The sequence below is a fragment of the Haemaphysalis longicornis genome, unplaced genomic scaffold (genome assembly GCF_048455015.1).
Source record: "Haemaphysalis longicornis isolate Haplotype H1 unplaced genomic scaffold, Haemaphysalis longicornis Haplotype H1 scaffold_1, whole genome shotgun sequence".
Classification (NCBI taxonomy): Eukaryota; Metazoa; Arthropoda; class Arachnida; order Ixodida; family Ixodidae; genus Haemaphysalis; species Haemaphysalis longicornis.
In genome coordinates this window covers 139,388,820-139,407,448 of record NW_027526203.1, presented here as the reverse complement: position 1 = coordinate 139,407,448, position 18,629 = coordinate 139,388,820, and the positions used below count along the sequence as shown (strand labels likewise).

Below are 18,629 nucleotides of genomic sequence, written 5' to 3'. Positions count from 1 at the left end.
TACAGGAAGGCTGTGAGCGCAGGTAATTAAGTGGCGCGCGGGGTCCTTGTGCACGAAAATAGGACGGCCGCGATCGATGGCTGCTGCGCTATCTCGTTGGGCGGCTCTTCGCTCTCCACTGTCAAGGGGGAGTCGATTGACACGCACGCACGCATATACGCACGCAGATACGCACATTGTGCATGTTTGGCGGCTTGCATCGGGTACTTCTTCGCGGGTAAAAGAATCAGACTGTTTTTAAAAAAGAACACCAGGCAAGAACGCCAGAAAAGAACGCCAACAAAATGAAGAAAAGAAAAACGGCGCGGACGCCATCGGTCCGACGTCTGTTCTTGCTCTTGGAAAGTGTCCTGTTCTAACGAGTATATTTTATTCAGAAGCATGAACCAACTTCTCCCGCAGTGTACTGCAGTATACGCTGCATGTAAGGCTATGTTCAGCCTACCGACGAAAAAGCCGTGTCGTTTTCTAAGGACGAAAAAAAAAACCGCGTGTGACGCAGTTCGGTTGGCTGAGACGTGAAGTTACGTTATTCTTTAAAGTTATTACGACAGTTGCGGCAACAGTCTGAACCCGTCCTAATGGAATTGTTACTCACGTGTCCTGCCTTGTCGGCTCGATCTTGCGAAAGCACAGAGTTTATTCTGCGCCCACAGAATGGTGAGGAGCGAAAAGTACATGTATCTGACGGTGGAGAATAACATGAAAAAAAAAATCACAACAGCTGCTCCGGGAATTCTTGAAGGGAGGCTGGGACCGTGCTGACTGAAACGCGCGGAGAGCACTCGCCATTCGTGATTTGTCCGTTTTTAAGCAAATGGGGCCTGATGCGAGTTTCAGCAGCTCTCCGCGACCCGTTCGTGAAACATTGTGTCGTATACGACCGTCTTAGTGAACCTCCGCGTTCACCACCACGCAGTTCAACGTAAGAAGAAAAATCGTTTTAAATTACAGCAAATAACTTTAACGTTATAGGTTCTGTGAATAGTTGCACGCTCATAGGGTAATTATCGCTTCCGAAAGCGTGATGTATACTTTGTCATCCGTGATATCACAATGGTCTCGTGATCATCTGCTCGTATTTTATTGAATGCTCTGCAACCACAGGTTTGAAGGAAAGGGGATGCTTGCTTCGTGTCCAAAGTAACGCTTAAGAAGTGGTTCTGCTAGTTACAACACATAACTCTGTGGGAGGAAATCTTTGAGGGCGAACAAAATACAACACACACACAAACACACACACACACAGATAGATAGAGAGAGAGAGAGAGAGAGAGAGAGAGAGAGAGAGAGAGAGAGAGAGAGAGAGAGAGAGAGAGAGAGAGAGAGAGAGAGAGAGAGAGAGAGAGAGACAGAGATGTCTTTAATGCAATTGGCCAGGTTAGCCTGGCAAAGGTGGTAAGTTGGGTGCGCCAAATGTATGAAGAATGATGAATTTGATTAATGCCACGATGATGACGATGATGCGATGATTGTGTACGGTCGCTCACAGACGCTGATCAAGTCTTGTACTTCGCAGAAAACTCAGCAGGGCTTTTGCCACTAAGGGTTATCGTTTAGTATTCCACCAGGGACCTTAACATGTCATCATGATGATGCGCCTGTTTGTGTCTACTGTACACTGTAGCAAATCACTGCAGGTGGGCTCAACCGCAACGCTCCAGAGTTAACAATCAGCGTGAGCAAATCTGCGCATTTGGCGAATGACGAGGCCACGGTGTAGGAAGGAGCCAAGCATGCGATTAGTGTAAAACGCAGAATCTGCGCTTGGACAACAGCTCACATGCACGCCTTGCGCTGCTGCCCCAGCGCAGGTTCTATTTTTTACTTTAATCGCATGCTTGGCCTCTTTGTTCGACAAATGCGCACGTTTGCGCACGCTGATTGGGCACTCCGGGAAATTGGGGTGAACCCCACCCGCGCGGTTTTTTAGAAAGACGAAGTGCACGACATGACTTCCAGACCCGGCGTGGTGGATCAGGCGCTAAAGCGTTGTGCTACTGAGCCAAAGGTCGCGGGTTCGATTCCAGGACGTGGTGGCCGCTTTTCTGATGGAGGCGAAGAGCAAAAGCGCCCGTGTGTACGAGATTTCGGAGCAAGTTAAAGAACGCCAGGTGGTCAAAATTAATCCGGAGCCCTCCATACGGCGCGCCTCATCACATGTGTGGCGTCGGCACGATAAACCTTACAATCAATTGGTTTCCAAACATGTTCATCGAGAGCTGGCTTAGATCCTTGTTATCACCCAAATTTTCGTAGTTCTTCCAGACGTCGATTCCTAGGCCTGCCTCTGTTTCGTTTACGGTCCATTGGCAGCCGCATTGTTAAACGGATGCTCATCCCACTGTATCCCAGACGCATGACGTGTTTTGTCCAAGTCCACTTTTTCCGCGCAGTGTCAACTAGAATCCGTCCTGCTGTTTTCTTATATCTTGGTGTGAGCTCTAGGATTCTTCTTTCCATGGCTTATTGGGACGATCGAAGTTTTCTTTTAAGGGGTCTAGTGCGACCCCAAGTGTGTGCCACATATGTCATTATCGGAAGAACGCATCAGTTGTATACCAGCATTGTTTGCAAAGGTGCTTGTTTTTTTTTTGTTGTTCTTGTAAATGAGGCACCGCGTATGCTAACCTTCTCATGGTGGCTCATCTGGGGGTGTTAATTTAGGGGGTTCTAACTAGGGGATGTGAGGTGCCTTTTGTAATCCTTCCCGGGTGTTGTCAATTCGTAGTTGCAGAAACTCCTCGGTTGAATTTAGAAGGTAGGCCTAAGCCAGTATGGTATGCGGGGCCCACCTCAATATTAATTTTTGTTTCTGATGATGTGCCATATGAGACCCGGCTAATGGCCATTGCATTGCCCATTGTGTAAGGTGTCAGCTTCTGGCGTAGCAAGCACTACCGCTAGCAGAGCTGACCTCTCCAGCCCACATTAAAGAGCTCTCTCTCTCTCTCTCTCTCTCTCTCTCTCTCTCTCTCTCTCTCTCTCTCTCTCTCTCTCTCTCTCTCTCTCTCTCTCTCTGCATGCCAAACCTTCGATGTGACACATGGTGCATTAGGTGCATGAGTTCATAGGGTGTCCGTTAAAGCGGTGCAATCGTGTGGAGACCCGATCCGTTCGGGGTACGGTGAGGCCCAACATGAGGAGGTGGGCAACGTTGGGTTTTGCCGCTGTTGTGAGTGCCGGATCCGGGATGCTTCGTTTGCGTTGTTGCGCCGTCTTTGTGCAGAGGATATTAGCGCCTCTTCAGTTGCGCTTTGCATGGCGTCCTGTTGCTCACCCGTTGATCCCGCACATAAGGGGAGGTGATCCGCGTGCTTCAGATGCGGGATGTTCTCCTATAATGGGGAAGGCCTATCCTAGCGGTTTTATATAGAAACGGGGATATCACAGAACCTTGAAGGATGCCTTTAGGGATGGTTTTGACTTTGTTGGAGCGGAGACGTTCGATGCCAGTGGTCGCAGTAGGACCGGCGAGGGAAGCCGCTGAATCCTCTTACGTTCGCTGAACACAATGAGTGGAACTTTGCCCCGGAAGGGTCGCGTGGAGAAATGTTGGCGAATTTTTTAAAGCGCGATGTTAATTAGTGAGACCGATGGCGTTCCGTCAACAAACTAGTGAATTTCCCCGTAGACCTGTTGGTCGACCGGAAAGCTCTGATAAGATCTCTGGACATCCGCCGCGGGCGTGAAACCGGGCTTACAGTGTCAAAACGGTTACTTGGAAATCGCGGAAGCGGAACGGTTCTAGATAAGGCAATACACGCATCGATCATGAAGAAGGAGTACATTCGTGTACCTTTATGTCATAAACCATGAATCGGTACACATTTGGATCGTTCGTAGATGCGTTTACTTTGCGCGCGAAAAATGGTGAAATGGGTTCGTTCTTCGTGGGCGATTTGGGTCTTTGAAGGTTTGACGATCGATTGGACGCCCTTTCAGGGAAGGTTTTGACGCACTTGTGGTTAGAAAACTGGCGCGGTGGCTCAGTGGCTATGGCGTTGCGCTGTTGAGCACGAGGTCGCCGGTTCGATTCCCGGCCGCGGCGGCCACTTTTCTGGTGGAGGCGAAAAGCAAAAACGCCCGTGTGTACGTGATTTCAGCGCACGTTAAAGATCCACAGGTGGTCAAAATTAATCCGGGGCCCTCCACTACGGCGCGCCTCATTGCCTGCGTTGCGTCGGCGCGTTAAACCCTTCAATCAATCGAGGTTAGAAAGCTTTCGCGCTTCTCTCAACTTTTTTTAAGAAGGGATTGGTAAAGCTTTTTTTATATTTACGTTTCTTAACGCACCGAAGCTGCACCTGGGTTGTATGGCACGCCCTTGGGGGCGGCTCCGGATTAATTTTGACCACCTGGAGATGTTTAACGTGCAATGAAATCTGGACATCGAGGCGTATTCGCCTTTCCCTTCTATCTAAAAAGCAGTTACCTTGGCAGGGTTCGAACCCGCGTCATTGGGCTGAGAAGCACAACGCCTTATAGGCACTGATCCACCGGGGCTGGTGAGAAACGTAGTCTAAAGCACCGTTGATGTTGTTACGTGGCGGCAGTTACGTGCTGGCGCCTTAGACAATATGTCTAATGCGACGCTGCAGCACTTGTATGTACCGGTGATCCGATCAATCATTTAATCTTTGGGTTGAAGCAGGACATATCTAGTGGAATAATGGTCGTACATGGAAGTCGTACAGGGGGGTCGAGACATGGCCGTTGTCTTCCATATAGGGAGAGAGGCAGGTTTGACCATACGTTGCAAAAACTTTCCCATATTAGGCGTGAGGGGGATAGGTTGGACGTTAGCGAGAGGAATATATTTTCGCGGTTTAGTTATTAAATTCAGATTTATGGGGCATGTACGTCAGATATTACGTTTACGTGGGCACCCCAAGCAAAAGCGCGCACACGCTGAAGTCTGAAAAGAGTAGTACGACCTCCTCTCCTCTTCTCTTCGATCGCATCACCGGCGCATAAAGGCAACAATCAGGAGCAGCATAGTGTCGAGCTGCATACCCCTATGCTGTCATGTGTGTGTCATAGGCATATTCAAGGTGTAAATGTCATTTGGCTCCGAGCCTCTCCCGCACCTGCTCCACGTGAGGCGCATGTTTCAGATATACACTGTGAGTCCAGAAGGATTCCTGGATTCAATCTGTGCTGAAAGGCGGGTTCCAGAAAGGGTTGCATTTAAGTTCCTTTTTTTTCCTTTTTCTTCACACAGCCAAAAATGGAGCATTCCGTAAGGGGGCGCTAACAGGCAATTGAACCGACAAAAATACGAACGTAAAGTAATATCACGTCGCAGTTTCAGAAGCGAGAAGATTATAATGCAGCGACCTGTTTTAGATCAGCGATTGCTTAGTCTCAAGAAGGGCATAAAGCGGGAAACCAACCAAACGCATTGCCCACATGCTCAAGACATCAAGCCGAGCGAGTCAAGGCAGAGCCGGTGCTAACGGGCCGTTTGCCTCCGCGAACCCGTGCACCGCTGCATGATGAAGTCACGACCGGAACGAACGCGGCCCTGATCTCTGCGAAGCGCGTGCACTGAGGCCCCCTTTTCTACTCGTTGCACTTGCGGCGTGCTCGCAAAAGAGCTGCACGGGGTCCGCAATGGGGCCGTGTCATCAACTGCTTCATCGTCGACTCTATTTGCGGAGGTTTCCATTTAATCTTACGTTATTGTGCATCCTGAGATTTTGCTGCGAGCCATTGAGACGTTGGTAAAATTGATGACGTTTCCATCTGGGGGGAGCCCAAATAGGAGCAAGAGAAGGGCGCAGATTTGGGGTCGCTCTTCTTCGCGCCTTTTAACGCGTTAGCGTTATTAAGCCCATTTTTCGATTTTCCCGTGGCTGCTAGCCGTCCACTGTCAGCTTTGCTCATCAAGCGTCTGCGAAAACACGTCATCGCCGCCTCCCGGAAGCTACGACTGAGGCCGGAAGATTCGAGGGCTAGCCTGACCTGGAATATGGCGCAGGGGGGATTGAAGCGTGGAAAGGAGGACAATGATACTATGATGGAGACTAAAGAAAGGACACGATTTTCAGCAGGTGCCGTGCCTATGCAGTGAAGTTCGTTCAACGCCCAGTCGGTGGTAGCATACTAGACAGACACGGTCTCCAGCCGTACCCGCAAGGGCCGCAACTGACGCCATCCCATCAAAACTTCTTTCCACAGGAAGATGAAAAGTTGTAAATTTCTGATAACGCACGCGCAAGATGCGCTGAAAGGCTCCGAAATTTTTTAGATCACGTGGGGATGTTTAACGCGCGCCGAAATCGGACACAGAGGCATTTCAGTTTGCGTGTTCCATCAGGAATACTGCCGCCGCGGCCGGGTTTCGATCCCGCGTCCTCGGGCTGAGCAGCGCAACCGGTTAGGTTATGTTCAGACAACCGACGCAAAGAGGCCATATTGTGATCTATGGAAGTAAAAAAAAAAAAAAACTGCGTGGCATGCAGTTCGGTTGGATAAGACGTGAGAAGACGTCATCCTTTTAAAGTTATTACGACAGTTGCGGCAGCAGTCTGAACCTGCCCTTACCCACTGAGCCACCCCGGTGTGTATTCCACCGGAACTGGTGCCGGCACGAACATGGTGTCACCTCACTAGCACAACGGGCAAAGGATTACGTCAGCCTTTCAGAAATCAAGGAAGGCATAGATCATGACCAGAAACAAACTAAACTAAAATACCGAGAACAACGTCTAACGACATAATTTTTCCAAGTAATTCTCTTTATCCCCGTGGTTCTCCCTCCGCTGCAAGCTCCTTTTGGCATAAGACGGAAGGTGCCACACGGCCAAGTTAAAAAAAAAATTGGCCGTTGCCTCATCCTGCGAAAGTGGATGTCTAGCAGAGCTGTTGTAAACCATTGGAAATGGTGATGGAGGAGGGTATGAAATGTTCCTCGTCGTCCCGGCGGGATTGTCGCTTGCGCTCGGCTAGTGTCACCAGATAAGGGTACAGAGTATTGGCGCTCTTTTCTCCTATTGATCCGTGCCCCTGCCATCATCATGGTCAGTTTGAATAACCTGGCATTTGTTTAAACTGCGCTGGTTCATAGGCGCCGTCATTTTGTTGTTTATGCGTTTTCCGTCGGTCAACTCTGACTGGCTTAGCTCGTCCTCGCTGCTCTGCGGCTGAGCGCGACTGGCGTCGTTTGAAATGAACATCAGAGATAAGGCGTGTAACAACATTTCAGCAGCACAAGTGGGCCCAAATATGCGGCAAATGCTGGGCCCTGCCTAGACTGACGCATGCGCTCGGCGTCTTCTCGGGCAGGAACTGCTCTATTTAGTGACACTAGTCCTGCCTAGGCTTCAAAGGTAATCTGCAAACAATTTTTACCAGGAACACATGGTTGTGGAGGAAGTCCCATTGGTCACAACCTCCTTATCATCGATAATACGGTTTCTATGCTTGTTTTGTGGTTTCCTTAAATGCTGAGCTCTATGCTGTACGCCTGATTACGGTGACGCATGCGCTCGGCGTCTTAGGTCTTGGGGCCTTGCCGTTTTTGCCCACGGCGATGAAACCGTTGAGGAGTAGGGGTATACAGCTTTGCTGTAAAATCATTTTGAAATAGGTACCGATGTCCTCCCAAATGACAGTCGCGTAAGAATGCTTGGACGATGGGACACGCTGGGGAGTGTGGGGAGTGTGGGGAATTGGGACACGCTGGGGAGTGTCGGATACGGTAGAGAAAGGAACGAGCAGGAATAACGAGGGTGTTTAAGTGAATGCTTTGAAGAATGCAGAGTTGCGTGGTGGTTAGAGATTTGTCTTGAACAGGACGTGTACGCAGAGTTTCTGTGATGTTCCAATTGTGAAGCTTTATTTCTTGTCACTAGTGGAGAGTAGTGGCCCACGTGGGTGGATAAGGCCAAGGTATCCCAGGCACCCGATACAGAAGGTTGCGGGCGAGGCTATGCACCACCTGGTTGCCTGGGTTTTAGCGTGACCAGGAGTCCACCTCAGTGTGGCAGTGTGGGGACGTATCTTTGTTAAGGCTTCGCGTAGATCATCCAGCAGTTGTTCAGGAATCCTACTCATGTGAATGGCGCGAATAGCCCGGATAGAATCAGTGTATGTATGTATGTATGTAGTTGGGTGGGGGGGGGGGGGTGCTAGGGAGAGGTCCTGAATACTGCTGATTATTGGGAGGGGACTAGTGTCGCTTTTGGAGGTGGATTAGTGAGTGGACCGTAGGTGTGTGTGCCTGCTTCGTTACTTGCGACTGAATAAGCGGCTTCTCCGACGCGCGTCCATGATGCATCCGTGTAAACGATCGTAGAATCAGCTGGACGGACATGATTGCCAACGAGAGCAGAACCTCTCCCTGGATTGGTATCAGCTGCGACGTTTTTTGGGATGGGAGCAATTCTGAGGTTATGTGGGAGTGCTGAGGCAGGGGTAATGACAGGGAGGTCAATAGGGTTGAGGCAACTTCGTGGATAAATAGCAACTTGACCCTTTGTAACGCCGACCTGAGCTAATAAGGATAATTTTAAATTCACTGTAGCAAAACCCCACCATAGCTACAGCTTTTTTTTTTTGCATTTACTTCTCAAAGGTCTCCTGGAATAACGTTTTGGCCGGTGTTGGTTCCGTCTAAGCGCGCGGACATCCCCGGTAGCTTATTTATACGTCCAAGTGTGCACCCGCAGGCAGTCTTCACGCGGTCACCGTTGCAATACCCTTTCCGCTGGGGCTAGATTTCAATGTGGACGTCTCACAGCCCGACACGACCTGACTGCTGCCCACCGTGGTCGAGCCGCTTGGGTTGGTTTGTTGCACTGACAGTATTTTTGTTGTGGGTTCTTTTCTCCTTTCGTGTTCTCCCTCTGCAATTTTTTCGCTCCCCACCCCCTAAAATAAAATACTGCGTGCGCCATGGAAGGAGGGTTTTGTTTTTATGTCCATATGATCCGAGGCAACTTCACAGGCACGACAAGACAGTGAAAAGGTATACCTTCCCTTTACCAGCTCTAATATTTTGCAGTGAAATTCCTCTGCCGCTATTTATTTATGCATACTGTCAATCCATACTGGGATTTTTACTGGCATTGCATTGCAGAATTCGTGCTTGAGGCACCCTCAGCGATTGTTGCGTCAGCAGTAACGCACAATTTTTGAGGGATGTAAAAGTACAGGTCTAGAGCCAATGACTTGTTCTGACCATGAATGGTGTAAGAAATAAGGGGGATCACAATCACCGCTTGCTGGTCGCTAGGAAGCGGCAAGATAGTAGGGCGTATGCATGGAGCCTACAGCGGCCTACCGTCACTCGAGGAGGCGCGCGATGTCTATGCTCCTTGGGCGTACGGCAAACTCCCGCCATCTATCGTTTTTCGGGGGAACACATCTGTCGAGGCCTCTTTTCTACGGGGACGCATAGGGGCGCTGCGGGATGCGCATCCTCTACCCGTGTTTGGGTGGTGTTTGGTGCATAACGGGCTCGTGATTGGAAGAGCACTTCTGCACGGGTGGCACCAACATGTAGGGCGTTTAAGGGCAGGCGGAATTTTTGGTGGGTCCCTGTTCTAAACTTCATGAATTCTTCGTGAATTAGCCGTATCGTAAACGATCAGCTACGCGTACACGTGTGGGTCGGGCGAATCGCGGTGTAATTTGGCACTCAGCTTGCACAAATCACCACGAATCCATCTCGTAGTCCCCACTAAAGATATAAAAACACCTACCACACATTCTAAATATAAAGAAGCACGTTAACGCTGGCAAACCAGCCAAACCAACATTGGTAGTTTAAATTAACGTAAATGCGAGCAAAAGGCATGTTTCGAACTGGAGAACATCGCGCAGTCTTTTCTTCGTACAGCCGGTAAAACGCTTGTCTATAACAGGAATTTCAACTTCAACCAGCTACATCCGAAAACTGCCAAAACATACTCGTTCCAAACATGTGGGAGGCAAAAGCGAAGGGCTAAAACTTCAGAATTCCGCAGTAGTTTTTTTTCAAATCCCGCTCCGGCGGGGCAGGACAGGGCTGCGAGTACGAACGCTGTGTTATAGACAAGCCTTTTACCGGCTGTACGTATTTGATTGTATTCATCGCTTTTTGTAGCGTATATGTCTCTGTTTTAAGGTAAACTTGCAAACTTTATTTCGCGTTATCCCTTGCACTGCCATTACCATCGTTTTTACTGCCAGTTTACTCTGTCACCAGAGAAAATTGAGGCCGTGACAATCAGTTTTCTGGTACGGTAATGACAACGAAATTTTTGTCTGAGAATAAAAAAACCATACTAATGTGGTCGATTCATTACATTCCCCAGCTGAAACTCGATCGGCACGGCAATGAGTAAAACCACCAATTTATTTTTTATCCTTTCTGTCGTTTATGTTCCTGTCCACTGAAAGCTTCGAGCTTTCTATAAAAAATTATGAACGAATACATCCTCAAGTTCTTTGTGGCGAAGAGGCATGTGCTGACACTTGTTATGCCGTTACACGTGACTTCTCACTACAAAATTTTAGCTGCTTTGTTTACAAAGCACAAAGATGTATTCTCCGCCTAGCAAACGGTTTAAAATAGTTCCCCGTGCGAAATTCACGAAATATTCACGGCGCCTCCAAAGTTTTCCTCATGTTACAAGCAATGGTGACCAAAAATGGCTGCCTCCTACGTGACCTATGCCCGATAAAGGTCGTTAACGTGTGGCACAATCCTACTTGCCCAATGTCTAAAACGAGTCATGACTTTGCAGCCAACTCAATGAGGGCATGGCCTTTCGGCATTAGGCCGGCGTTAGTTTCGCGGAAGAGGAATTTAAAAATAGAGCGTCCTCTTCAGTACCTTTCGCTTAGTTTTCAACTCCAGCCTTCAATATGAGACACTAGGAAGCAAAAAAAAGGTAGTTTGGCAAGCTTCGCGCGCACCCCGGCTCTCTTTAGGGGAGGGGTTGGTTAGTGTTCTTGTTTATTAATACTGCAATCTTGTTTTCGAGATTCTCGCTGTATTGTTTGCAGCAGTAAACCGTCACATACCATCAGTAGACCACCGAGTAGCCTGAAATCGGGTTTCTGTGACCTAAAGGGTTCTGCAAGGGCATTCCAGGGGGTTCACGAAGCACTCTGTGAAACTGTCATCCTCTCCCTCCCTCCCTTCCTCCCTTCCTCCCTCCCTCCCTCAATCCCTTCATCTTTTCGCCTTTTCTGCCTAACCTCAAAAGAAACGTAAGAGAGTGGCTTTGGGCTTGACGCGTACAGTTATTTGACTTCGGCGGAGAAAGAATTGTAAATCATGTGTTATAAAAGAAGGGACACACCATGGCGTTGCCCCTTCTTTTATTGCCCGTGTGTTCAAGCGCTGTCTGCGATGAACCAAAACCAGCCAACCCATGCCGATTTGTTTTTTTTTTACTTTTCAGCATAACACGTGTTTTTAAGGTGGCTTTTTGCATAGCACTGCAGCTGTGTGAGAAAGCCCGACGCACAGAAGGCAGGTATAGATAGGTGTATAGACGAGTTTAGATCAAAGGCCAAATTTTTTGACGATATCACATGCACTGACATATTTGACTGTAGGATCCCCCTTCTCTTCTGCAGCTCTTGAAAGGACCTCCGGCACACGCAGTGGGCCAAAAGACGGAGGTGCGATTCATGATAAGCTATCTAAAAATTTCATGGTGACCACACAAGCATTACGTGAATTTCATGAACTAAAATTGACAGTTCGTTTGAATGATTTTATTTTCTCAGCGGCTGTTTTATCAATCCTTACGAAATGAGCCTTTTTTGTTGCGGGGTATTTTCTGAGTCATTTCACTGTGATTTCAAAACAACTCAATAGCAAAAATAGGTCGGAAGGGTTGACCATACATCCACAGTAAAATAAACGCTTTCGCGCTTAACTGGTGGACACGTCACCGTTTAAGGCGGCTAAGGGTTGCTATCCATGCTCGGCATTAATGAATATGCGGTCATATCTTCCCGTCCCGAGAGGTCATTAATTGCTCTACGGCAACATGGTGAACATTGTCAGTTGCTCACGATTACGCGTGTAGAATGGGTTATAATGAGAACATGCAATTTTCCCTGTTCAAGGTTTATTTGCTCACCAAAAAGCATAGAAAAGGATGCATCACCGATCTGAGTTTGAAATGTGCAGGACCCTGGTGGGTGCATGGCCGGCGGGGTGAAGCCCTGGCTACAATGATGCGCTAAAGGTTGTTGCTTCGCCAGTGACTGAACCGCTGCGTGATCAAGCCGCATCGAATGCGTTTATTCCGAACACCTTCGTGATGCAACCTGATAACGGTCATTCGCTCCCTCGTTCAGACGGCAAAGTTGCTAGAAACGTCACCATCCCATTGGATATGCCCTTGCTGTGGCCATATTTTCAGGCATGGTGCAGCCTTGTGCACGTTTATTAAATATCTCTGAAACAAAGACGCCCTCCCCGCCTCCTAATTTATATGGTTGCCTAATGTCTTCAAACCTCTGACCGACAACCTCTGAATCACGTGGGAGGCCATTCGGCTGTCAACGCAACTTTGGATGCGGATTTCAAGTTCGGAGTTCTATTGGCCGTATTCTGAGTATGTCCTCCACTCAAGCGTTTCCTCGACTCGACTGAGTGGAGGATAGCGCAATTCTTTTCCATTTAAAAATCGCTTTCAAGGATCTCCTCGACTGGAGGCTCCAGTGGAGAAGGGATTCAGAATACCGGTCTGGAGCTTTCGTTCGATGCTCTCGTTTTCGGCCTACGATTTTCGCGCTGACACCCAAGTCGATGTTTCTTCTACTCCCGCTCCCTTCTTTCCCTATCTTCACCGTTAAGTTTTGCTGTGCTCTCTTCATTGATAGTATCAACTCATTTCCAAACCCAGTCGAGCTCTTTCCAACAGGTGCTGCCAAAAAAGCCTTCGTAAACCGAAGCTTCGAAACTGCGTCCGGATATTCCTGAGCGGAATCATTTGCGCGTGAAACGAGTATGGTTTCTTCAAAGATTGCGAATTGATGCTCGCAGTAGTACCGCCTTCGGTAACGCGAAAAATTTATCGTGACAAAACAACACACAGGATAATGCTAGTAATAGGGGCAGAAATATCTAATTAAAGATAAGCTTGCCGTATCCCAAAAGGACCCCCGCGGTGGCTAAGTGGCTAAGGCGTTGCGCTGTCATGAGCACGAGGTCGCGGGTTTGATTCCCGGCCGCGGCGGCCGCTTTTCTGATGGAGGCGAAAAGCAAAAACGCCCGTGTGTCCGAGATTTCGGCGCACGTTAAAGATCCCCAGGTGGTCAAAATTATTCCGGAGCCCTCCACTACGGCGCGCCTCATCGCCTGCGTTGCGTCGGCGCGTTAAACCCTACAATCAATCAATCTATCCCAAAAGGGCTAAATTAAGTGCCTATTAGGAGGTTACACAAAACGTGAACATAATACCTGCGTAAGATATTTTACTGTCTCGTTCGCGATAATAAAGAAGAAAATTATAGAAGTACCATGAAAAAAAAAAACGTTGATAAAATGCGGATACCATGATAATCTGAGCACTTGTTAGCGACTTTGGAACATATACAGACAGCAGAAGTGTTGTCTGTAACGTTCGAGTGGCATGAAAATGGAAAAGACATTGTGAATTGCACGGCTTAAACGTACCTTGTGTACATTTCTGTTATGAAGGAGCTCAATAAACATAAGCGTCGTCCAAAACTCGAATATACATGTTCTTCTTCGGACATTTTTTTCCTGAAAAGTAGTCAGTGTGGAAGTTTCAGCAAACGTAGATTTGACGCAACTCTTTAGCTCAGATGTCTCACTAAGGTTCTGCTGAATGTCTGCTGGCAAATATTTCAAATTGGAAAAAATAAAGAAGACCACATTTCGCCTATGAATTCCTCTTCCAGGTTATTTGTACCATTACGATGCCTGACTGCGTTCATTTGCCGTCGTGAGTGTATTTGGCAGGAAGCGAGCGCTTTCCCACGTGGCCTCCTTCTGTTTTTCTTTCTCGCTAGAAAGGAGGGACTTCGCCACCGAGACCGGTGGTTTGGTTATTGGGCCTAGAGTATAACTAGGCACTACAGTTTAGTCTTCTGGCTGCGTGCTGCGCTCAAAGAGGGCGCCGCTTGTTACGCAGGCGCTGGCCCAGCGGATCGTGCGCGACCTGGAGCTGATTCCGGCCGAGGAGCCGGTGCGGCTGCCGCGTGTGCGCCGCTGCCGGCCGTCGGCCAAGCGCACCAGCTTCGCCCCGCTGCCGCCACCTTCCGCCGACACCGCTCACCAGCACGACGCCAAGGCACGCACTGCGCCCCCGGCACCGGCTTGCTCCTGTTTCTTGCGAGCGGCAGCAGTGCACGGCCACCACTGATGCCAACGCATAGTCGTAACAGCACAGCACCAGTGAAACCGTGAAACTTGCCCGCTTCTCTGAGATGCTGATTGCAAATGATTTCTTGGAAACAGCCAAAAATGTGGAACGGTGTGCACGAGAATAGCGTTTATGCAATCCTTTCAAGTCGAGCTTCTGGCGCCTTTGCACGCTGCACGCTTTGGCAAGGTGGCGGTCACACTACGCCTAATACCTCCGGCATTCCAAGACAGTATAAGCAGTGCTCCTGTTTACTTTTGCTCGCAAGGAGGCACTTGGGTGTGCTGTTGTTCAAAGAACATGCATCTAAGCAGACCGTAACAGAGGAACATGTTGCGGCGCAAGAGCACAGAATATGGTCACCTACGAGCGATTAGAAAAAAAAAATCAGTTACATTTTAAATATAACAAAATGTATTGTCAGAATTGGTGAAACTGATTTCAACATTTGCCTCCAGTAACCGTAGAAATTGACAGAAATACAGCATTTCGAAAATTTGAATGAAACGTCCCGAAGGAATTGTTCACATTATAAATGTTAAAAACTTGATGTCATAATTGGTATAACTGAAATTAATAGTTATAGATATTAACGGATATCCAAAGGTTCAAACATTTGAAGTGCCTAGGAGTGGCGTGTAATGAATCATAGCCGAAAATGTAGTAATTGGAATCAGTTCGACGTTTAAATCGCACGAAATTTAACTACACGAGAACTGCGTATTTCTAGGTCAAGTTTTGGTGCTTAGCTATGTACTTGAACGCTGAAAATCTAAACTTCGCCTTAAGATATTGTCCATTAGGTTCCCGCCCCGACCTCCTTTCACAGGTCTTAGCTGTTAAATTGCGGGGAATTTCGCCCTTCTGGCGGTGAAAGTTACAATGGCGTAAAAAGGTATCGAACACTTTTGGACACATTAAAACTGTAGGTTTTAAAATTAATTCCTTACCATCTAAAAATGTAGTGTCCAGGTTCACTAAATCGCCACTTCGTTTAAATGCAACACATCAACATTGCAATCAGCGTAGTGTTTATGGAGAAGGTATGTTTCAATAGCTGTCAGGAACTGCTGTCCGGACTAGTCCTATAAGACATCCCGAGCAAAATGGGGACCCCTTGCTGGTTTGCAAAAGTTATGGGGGACCCCACGACGAACTTGCAGTTAGAGTCCCCCACATCCTTATTTGGTGCCCGCCTTTTATGTCTGACGTCTATGCTGAAGCGTGTCCTATTGTCAAAAAATTTACAAACAACAATTGAACCAGCTGAAGTACCACATATCTTAAAAAGGTATAAATTCACAAACATACGTAAGTAATATATTGGAAACTAGGGATCGCATTAAGTGTTTGCGACGTCGCAGTTCCCAGAAGCGGGATCCTGGCGGTAAAAGCTAATATAACAAGGTAGAAAATACATCAACGAAAAAAAAAGTGGAAGTGGATGGAGTGAGCTCCCAGGGTCCTGAGCTCGTTGAGCCGATGAGGTCACTTTGGCGTAGATAATTTATAATTCCCCATACGCTGTACGCTTCGTGTTGATGTACAACCAAAGGCAACATTTGCTTTTCTCGGCTAAAATATACCGCTAAATATGTTGCAATGAGCCCGACCTTTCACTTAACTGTAAAATTTCAGCTGCGTTTGGTGTCCCTCTTGCATCACGGAACGGAGTGCGACGGTAGCAAAGAGAATCTGCCCAGTGCACCCGCACTGCAACCACCCTGCCAGGATGCGCATGTGTACCACTTGCTCGAATGCTGCTTATGCCAACACGCACAAACCGCGTTCACCGTCCGCCTGCGAACAGTGCGCCTAAAATTGGGCACGCTTCTAAAAAAATAAATTTAACCGGTTCAATCTATTCAACCAGTGGTTCCGAACCATGAGTGTGCCCGGGGACCCGTTCCGGGCTTGCAAAAGTTATGGGGGACCCAACGATGAACTATGTTCATCCAAGTCATAAAGTCAAACAATTTGCACTTGCAGCTAGAGTCGCCCACATACTTATTTCGTGCCCGCCTTTTGTGTATGACGTATATGCTGACGCGCGTCGTATTGCCAAACAATTTGCTCTTGCCGCCCAAAGTAACCTGAACACCGTATTTTGTGTATATACTGTATTTTGTGTGTCTGGATTTTTCGCGTAGCTGGCGTGTTATGCAAAAAGCCAACCATAAAACTTCGGCTATTAAACGTACAAGGCACTTTTTTGAATCCAGGAAGACTTCCCAATAAGGAGAAAATTTGAGGTGCGGGAGAGTTCTGCGGAGTGCTTCGCGGACCCCGGGAGATCCGGGATGGCATTGTAGGGGTCCCCTTAAATGCCCTCCCGGATCCCCCAGGGTCCACGGACCCTCGTTTGAGAACCACAGGTACCAGCGAGTAATGAGTGCCCACGAGGCTCTTCTCGGGCATGATAGTCCTGCTCCGGTTGTGCGACCGACGACGCATCGAACTTTGGAGCACGCCCCCTTCGCTTCGAACAGGCCGACGGAAATGATATGCGCGAGGTGCTTAAGATGTGTTTCTTGCTTGCCATCTCATTCACAAAAGACAGCTTGTAGTGCTCTTGTAGCCATTCTTAAGACATGCCTGGACACTTCGGCGACAGAACTAGGTAACCGCAGTAAACTTGTAGCTTTGAGAATCACAAGAGAGTCACGAAAAGAACTTCCTCCGATGTAATGGGCTCTTGATACTAAACTCGGCTGCCCTTTTCTGTAAAGGTCAACTGTACCGAAATTTCATCCCGCCCAAATTTATTTACAACGTGCAGTGTATACGTACCGCGAAACCAACTGGGAAATGACAGGTAGTCCACTGCAACGCCTAGCTGCACCTACCGGCGGATCACGAAAGCAGCCATGAAGCGGAAGTGACATACCGGCCGGCCGGGCGCTTGGTACGAGAACCGGTTGAGCTCCGCTGGACGCGCTTATTCTTTCAGGGCTGCCGCGCGGGCGAAGGGGTTCCGCGCAGGTTTTCTTCAGCCAGCCATCCAGTTGCTCGCCGACTAAAATGTTAATTTCTCCAGGGAGTAATGGAAGCTCTCTTCTCAATATAGATTTCAAAATCGGAGAGTTTTGCTGCTCGTTTGCGCCGTAAATGCGCGTACCTCAGCTGTAGTATTTTGTTTCCTGCATTCTTAGGCCGGCTAGAAGGAAGTATGGTTTTCAACAGGTGGAAATGTTTGTGCACTTGGTCTCTAAGCATATGTTATGGGCATTGAAAATGAAGGTGTGCGCACAGCGACAGTGAAGTTTGTTACTGTTGTCACGCCTTTTTCAATAGGCTCCGGTGGGAGTGATGCGTTATCTCATGATTTCTGCATGTTGGGGCTCACTCCCTGACATTGCACTTGTTTCAGCAAATCAAGATGTTTTGCTCGCATGGTTCACGCAATATTTTCTTTGCGGTAGCGCTGGAGCTTTCATTTATTTTCTATCGCGGGCGAGGGTACATACAATTTGGGGTGGGCAAATGTGGCAGCCTGGTTAGCATTGCAAGTGAAATAATTGAATCAGTCGACAGCATTACCGGAGGTTATAAATTCGGAGACTGTTTTCAATTCTTTCTGGTGAAGAATGCTAAGAGAAAATTATGACGTTCAAAGCACTTCAGCGTCACTTATTCGTTGCATTTCAGTCATGTGGGAGGGCTTATACAAACCGTTTTCAATGTGGACCGTTGTTGCAAGCGAGTTGAGGGGTACATATCGATTGACTTAAATGCAGTGCCGAAAAATTCAGAAGATATTCATCTAAGGGGATGCGAGGCTCACTTTTACTACTGTGAAGTCTGATGGCAGTGAGTGACGTTTCTATGTCTGGTTTGAAAAACCTGTCCTTACGATACGCCAGCTTTCTAACTAATGGTTGTCTATTACAACTTTTAACAGCGGCCACTGTTGAACGGATAGAATTTGCTCGACAAAGGAACACGGAAAAACGCGTTTTAAGGTAGACATGACACTGAAGCAACTTGTGCCGCCTCCCTAGGGCCACAAAGACAGCTGCCTCTTCCGATCAGATCTAATCGAGCGAAAACTTTAGCCCAGCAGTGAACGAACGTTGTAAGGATCGCGTCATTGATGCTGGTGCGCTCAGCTGGGTGCTTTGCGGATTTACTGCGGCCCTTCAAGGGCAGAAGTCCATAGAACTTGTAAAAAATATATACGTATGTGAATGCGCACATAGGCAAAGTAGTTTTGATGCCAAAGTGGTTTCGAGCATGCTGGGAAAGGCTGTGGCGGGTCACATAAAATCTTGCACGTTTCATAGG

At 48.1% G+C, this 18,629-nt stretch overlaps 1 protein-coding gene across 1 annotated transcript in view; it reads left to right on the top strand.

The window, feature by feature from the left end:
- The window catches only part of LOC144137020 (whirlin-like), a 267,993-nt gene that overhangs the window by 236,279 nt on the left and 13,085 nt on the right, over positions 1-18,629 (top strand). The window contains exon 10 of the mRNA XM_077669440.1: positions 14,115-14,273. Within this exon, the coding sequence (XP_077525566.1) occupies positions 14,115-14,273 (159 nt within the window). The remainder of the gene's footprint in view (positions 1-14,114; positions 14,274-18,629) is intronic.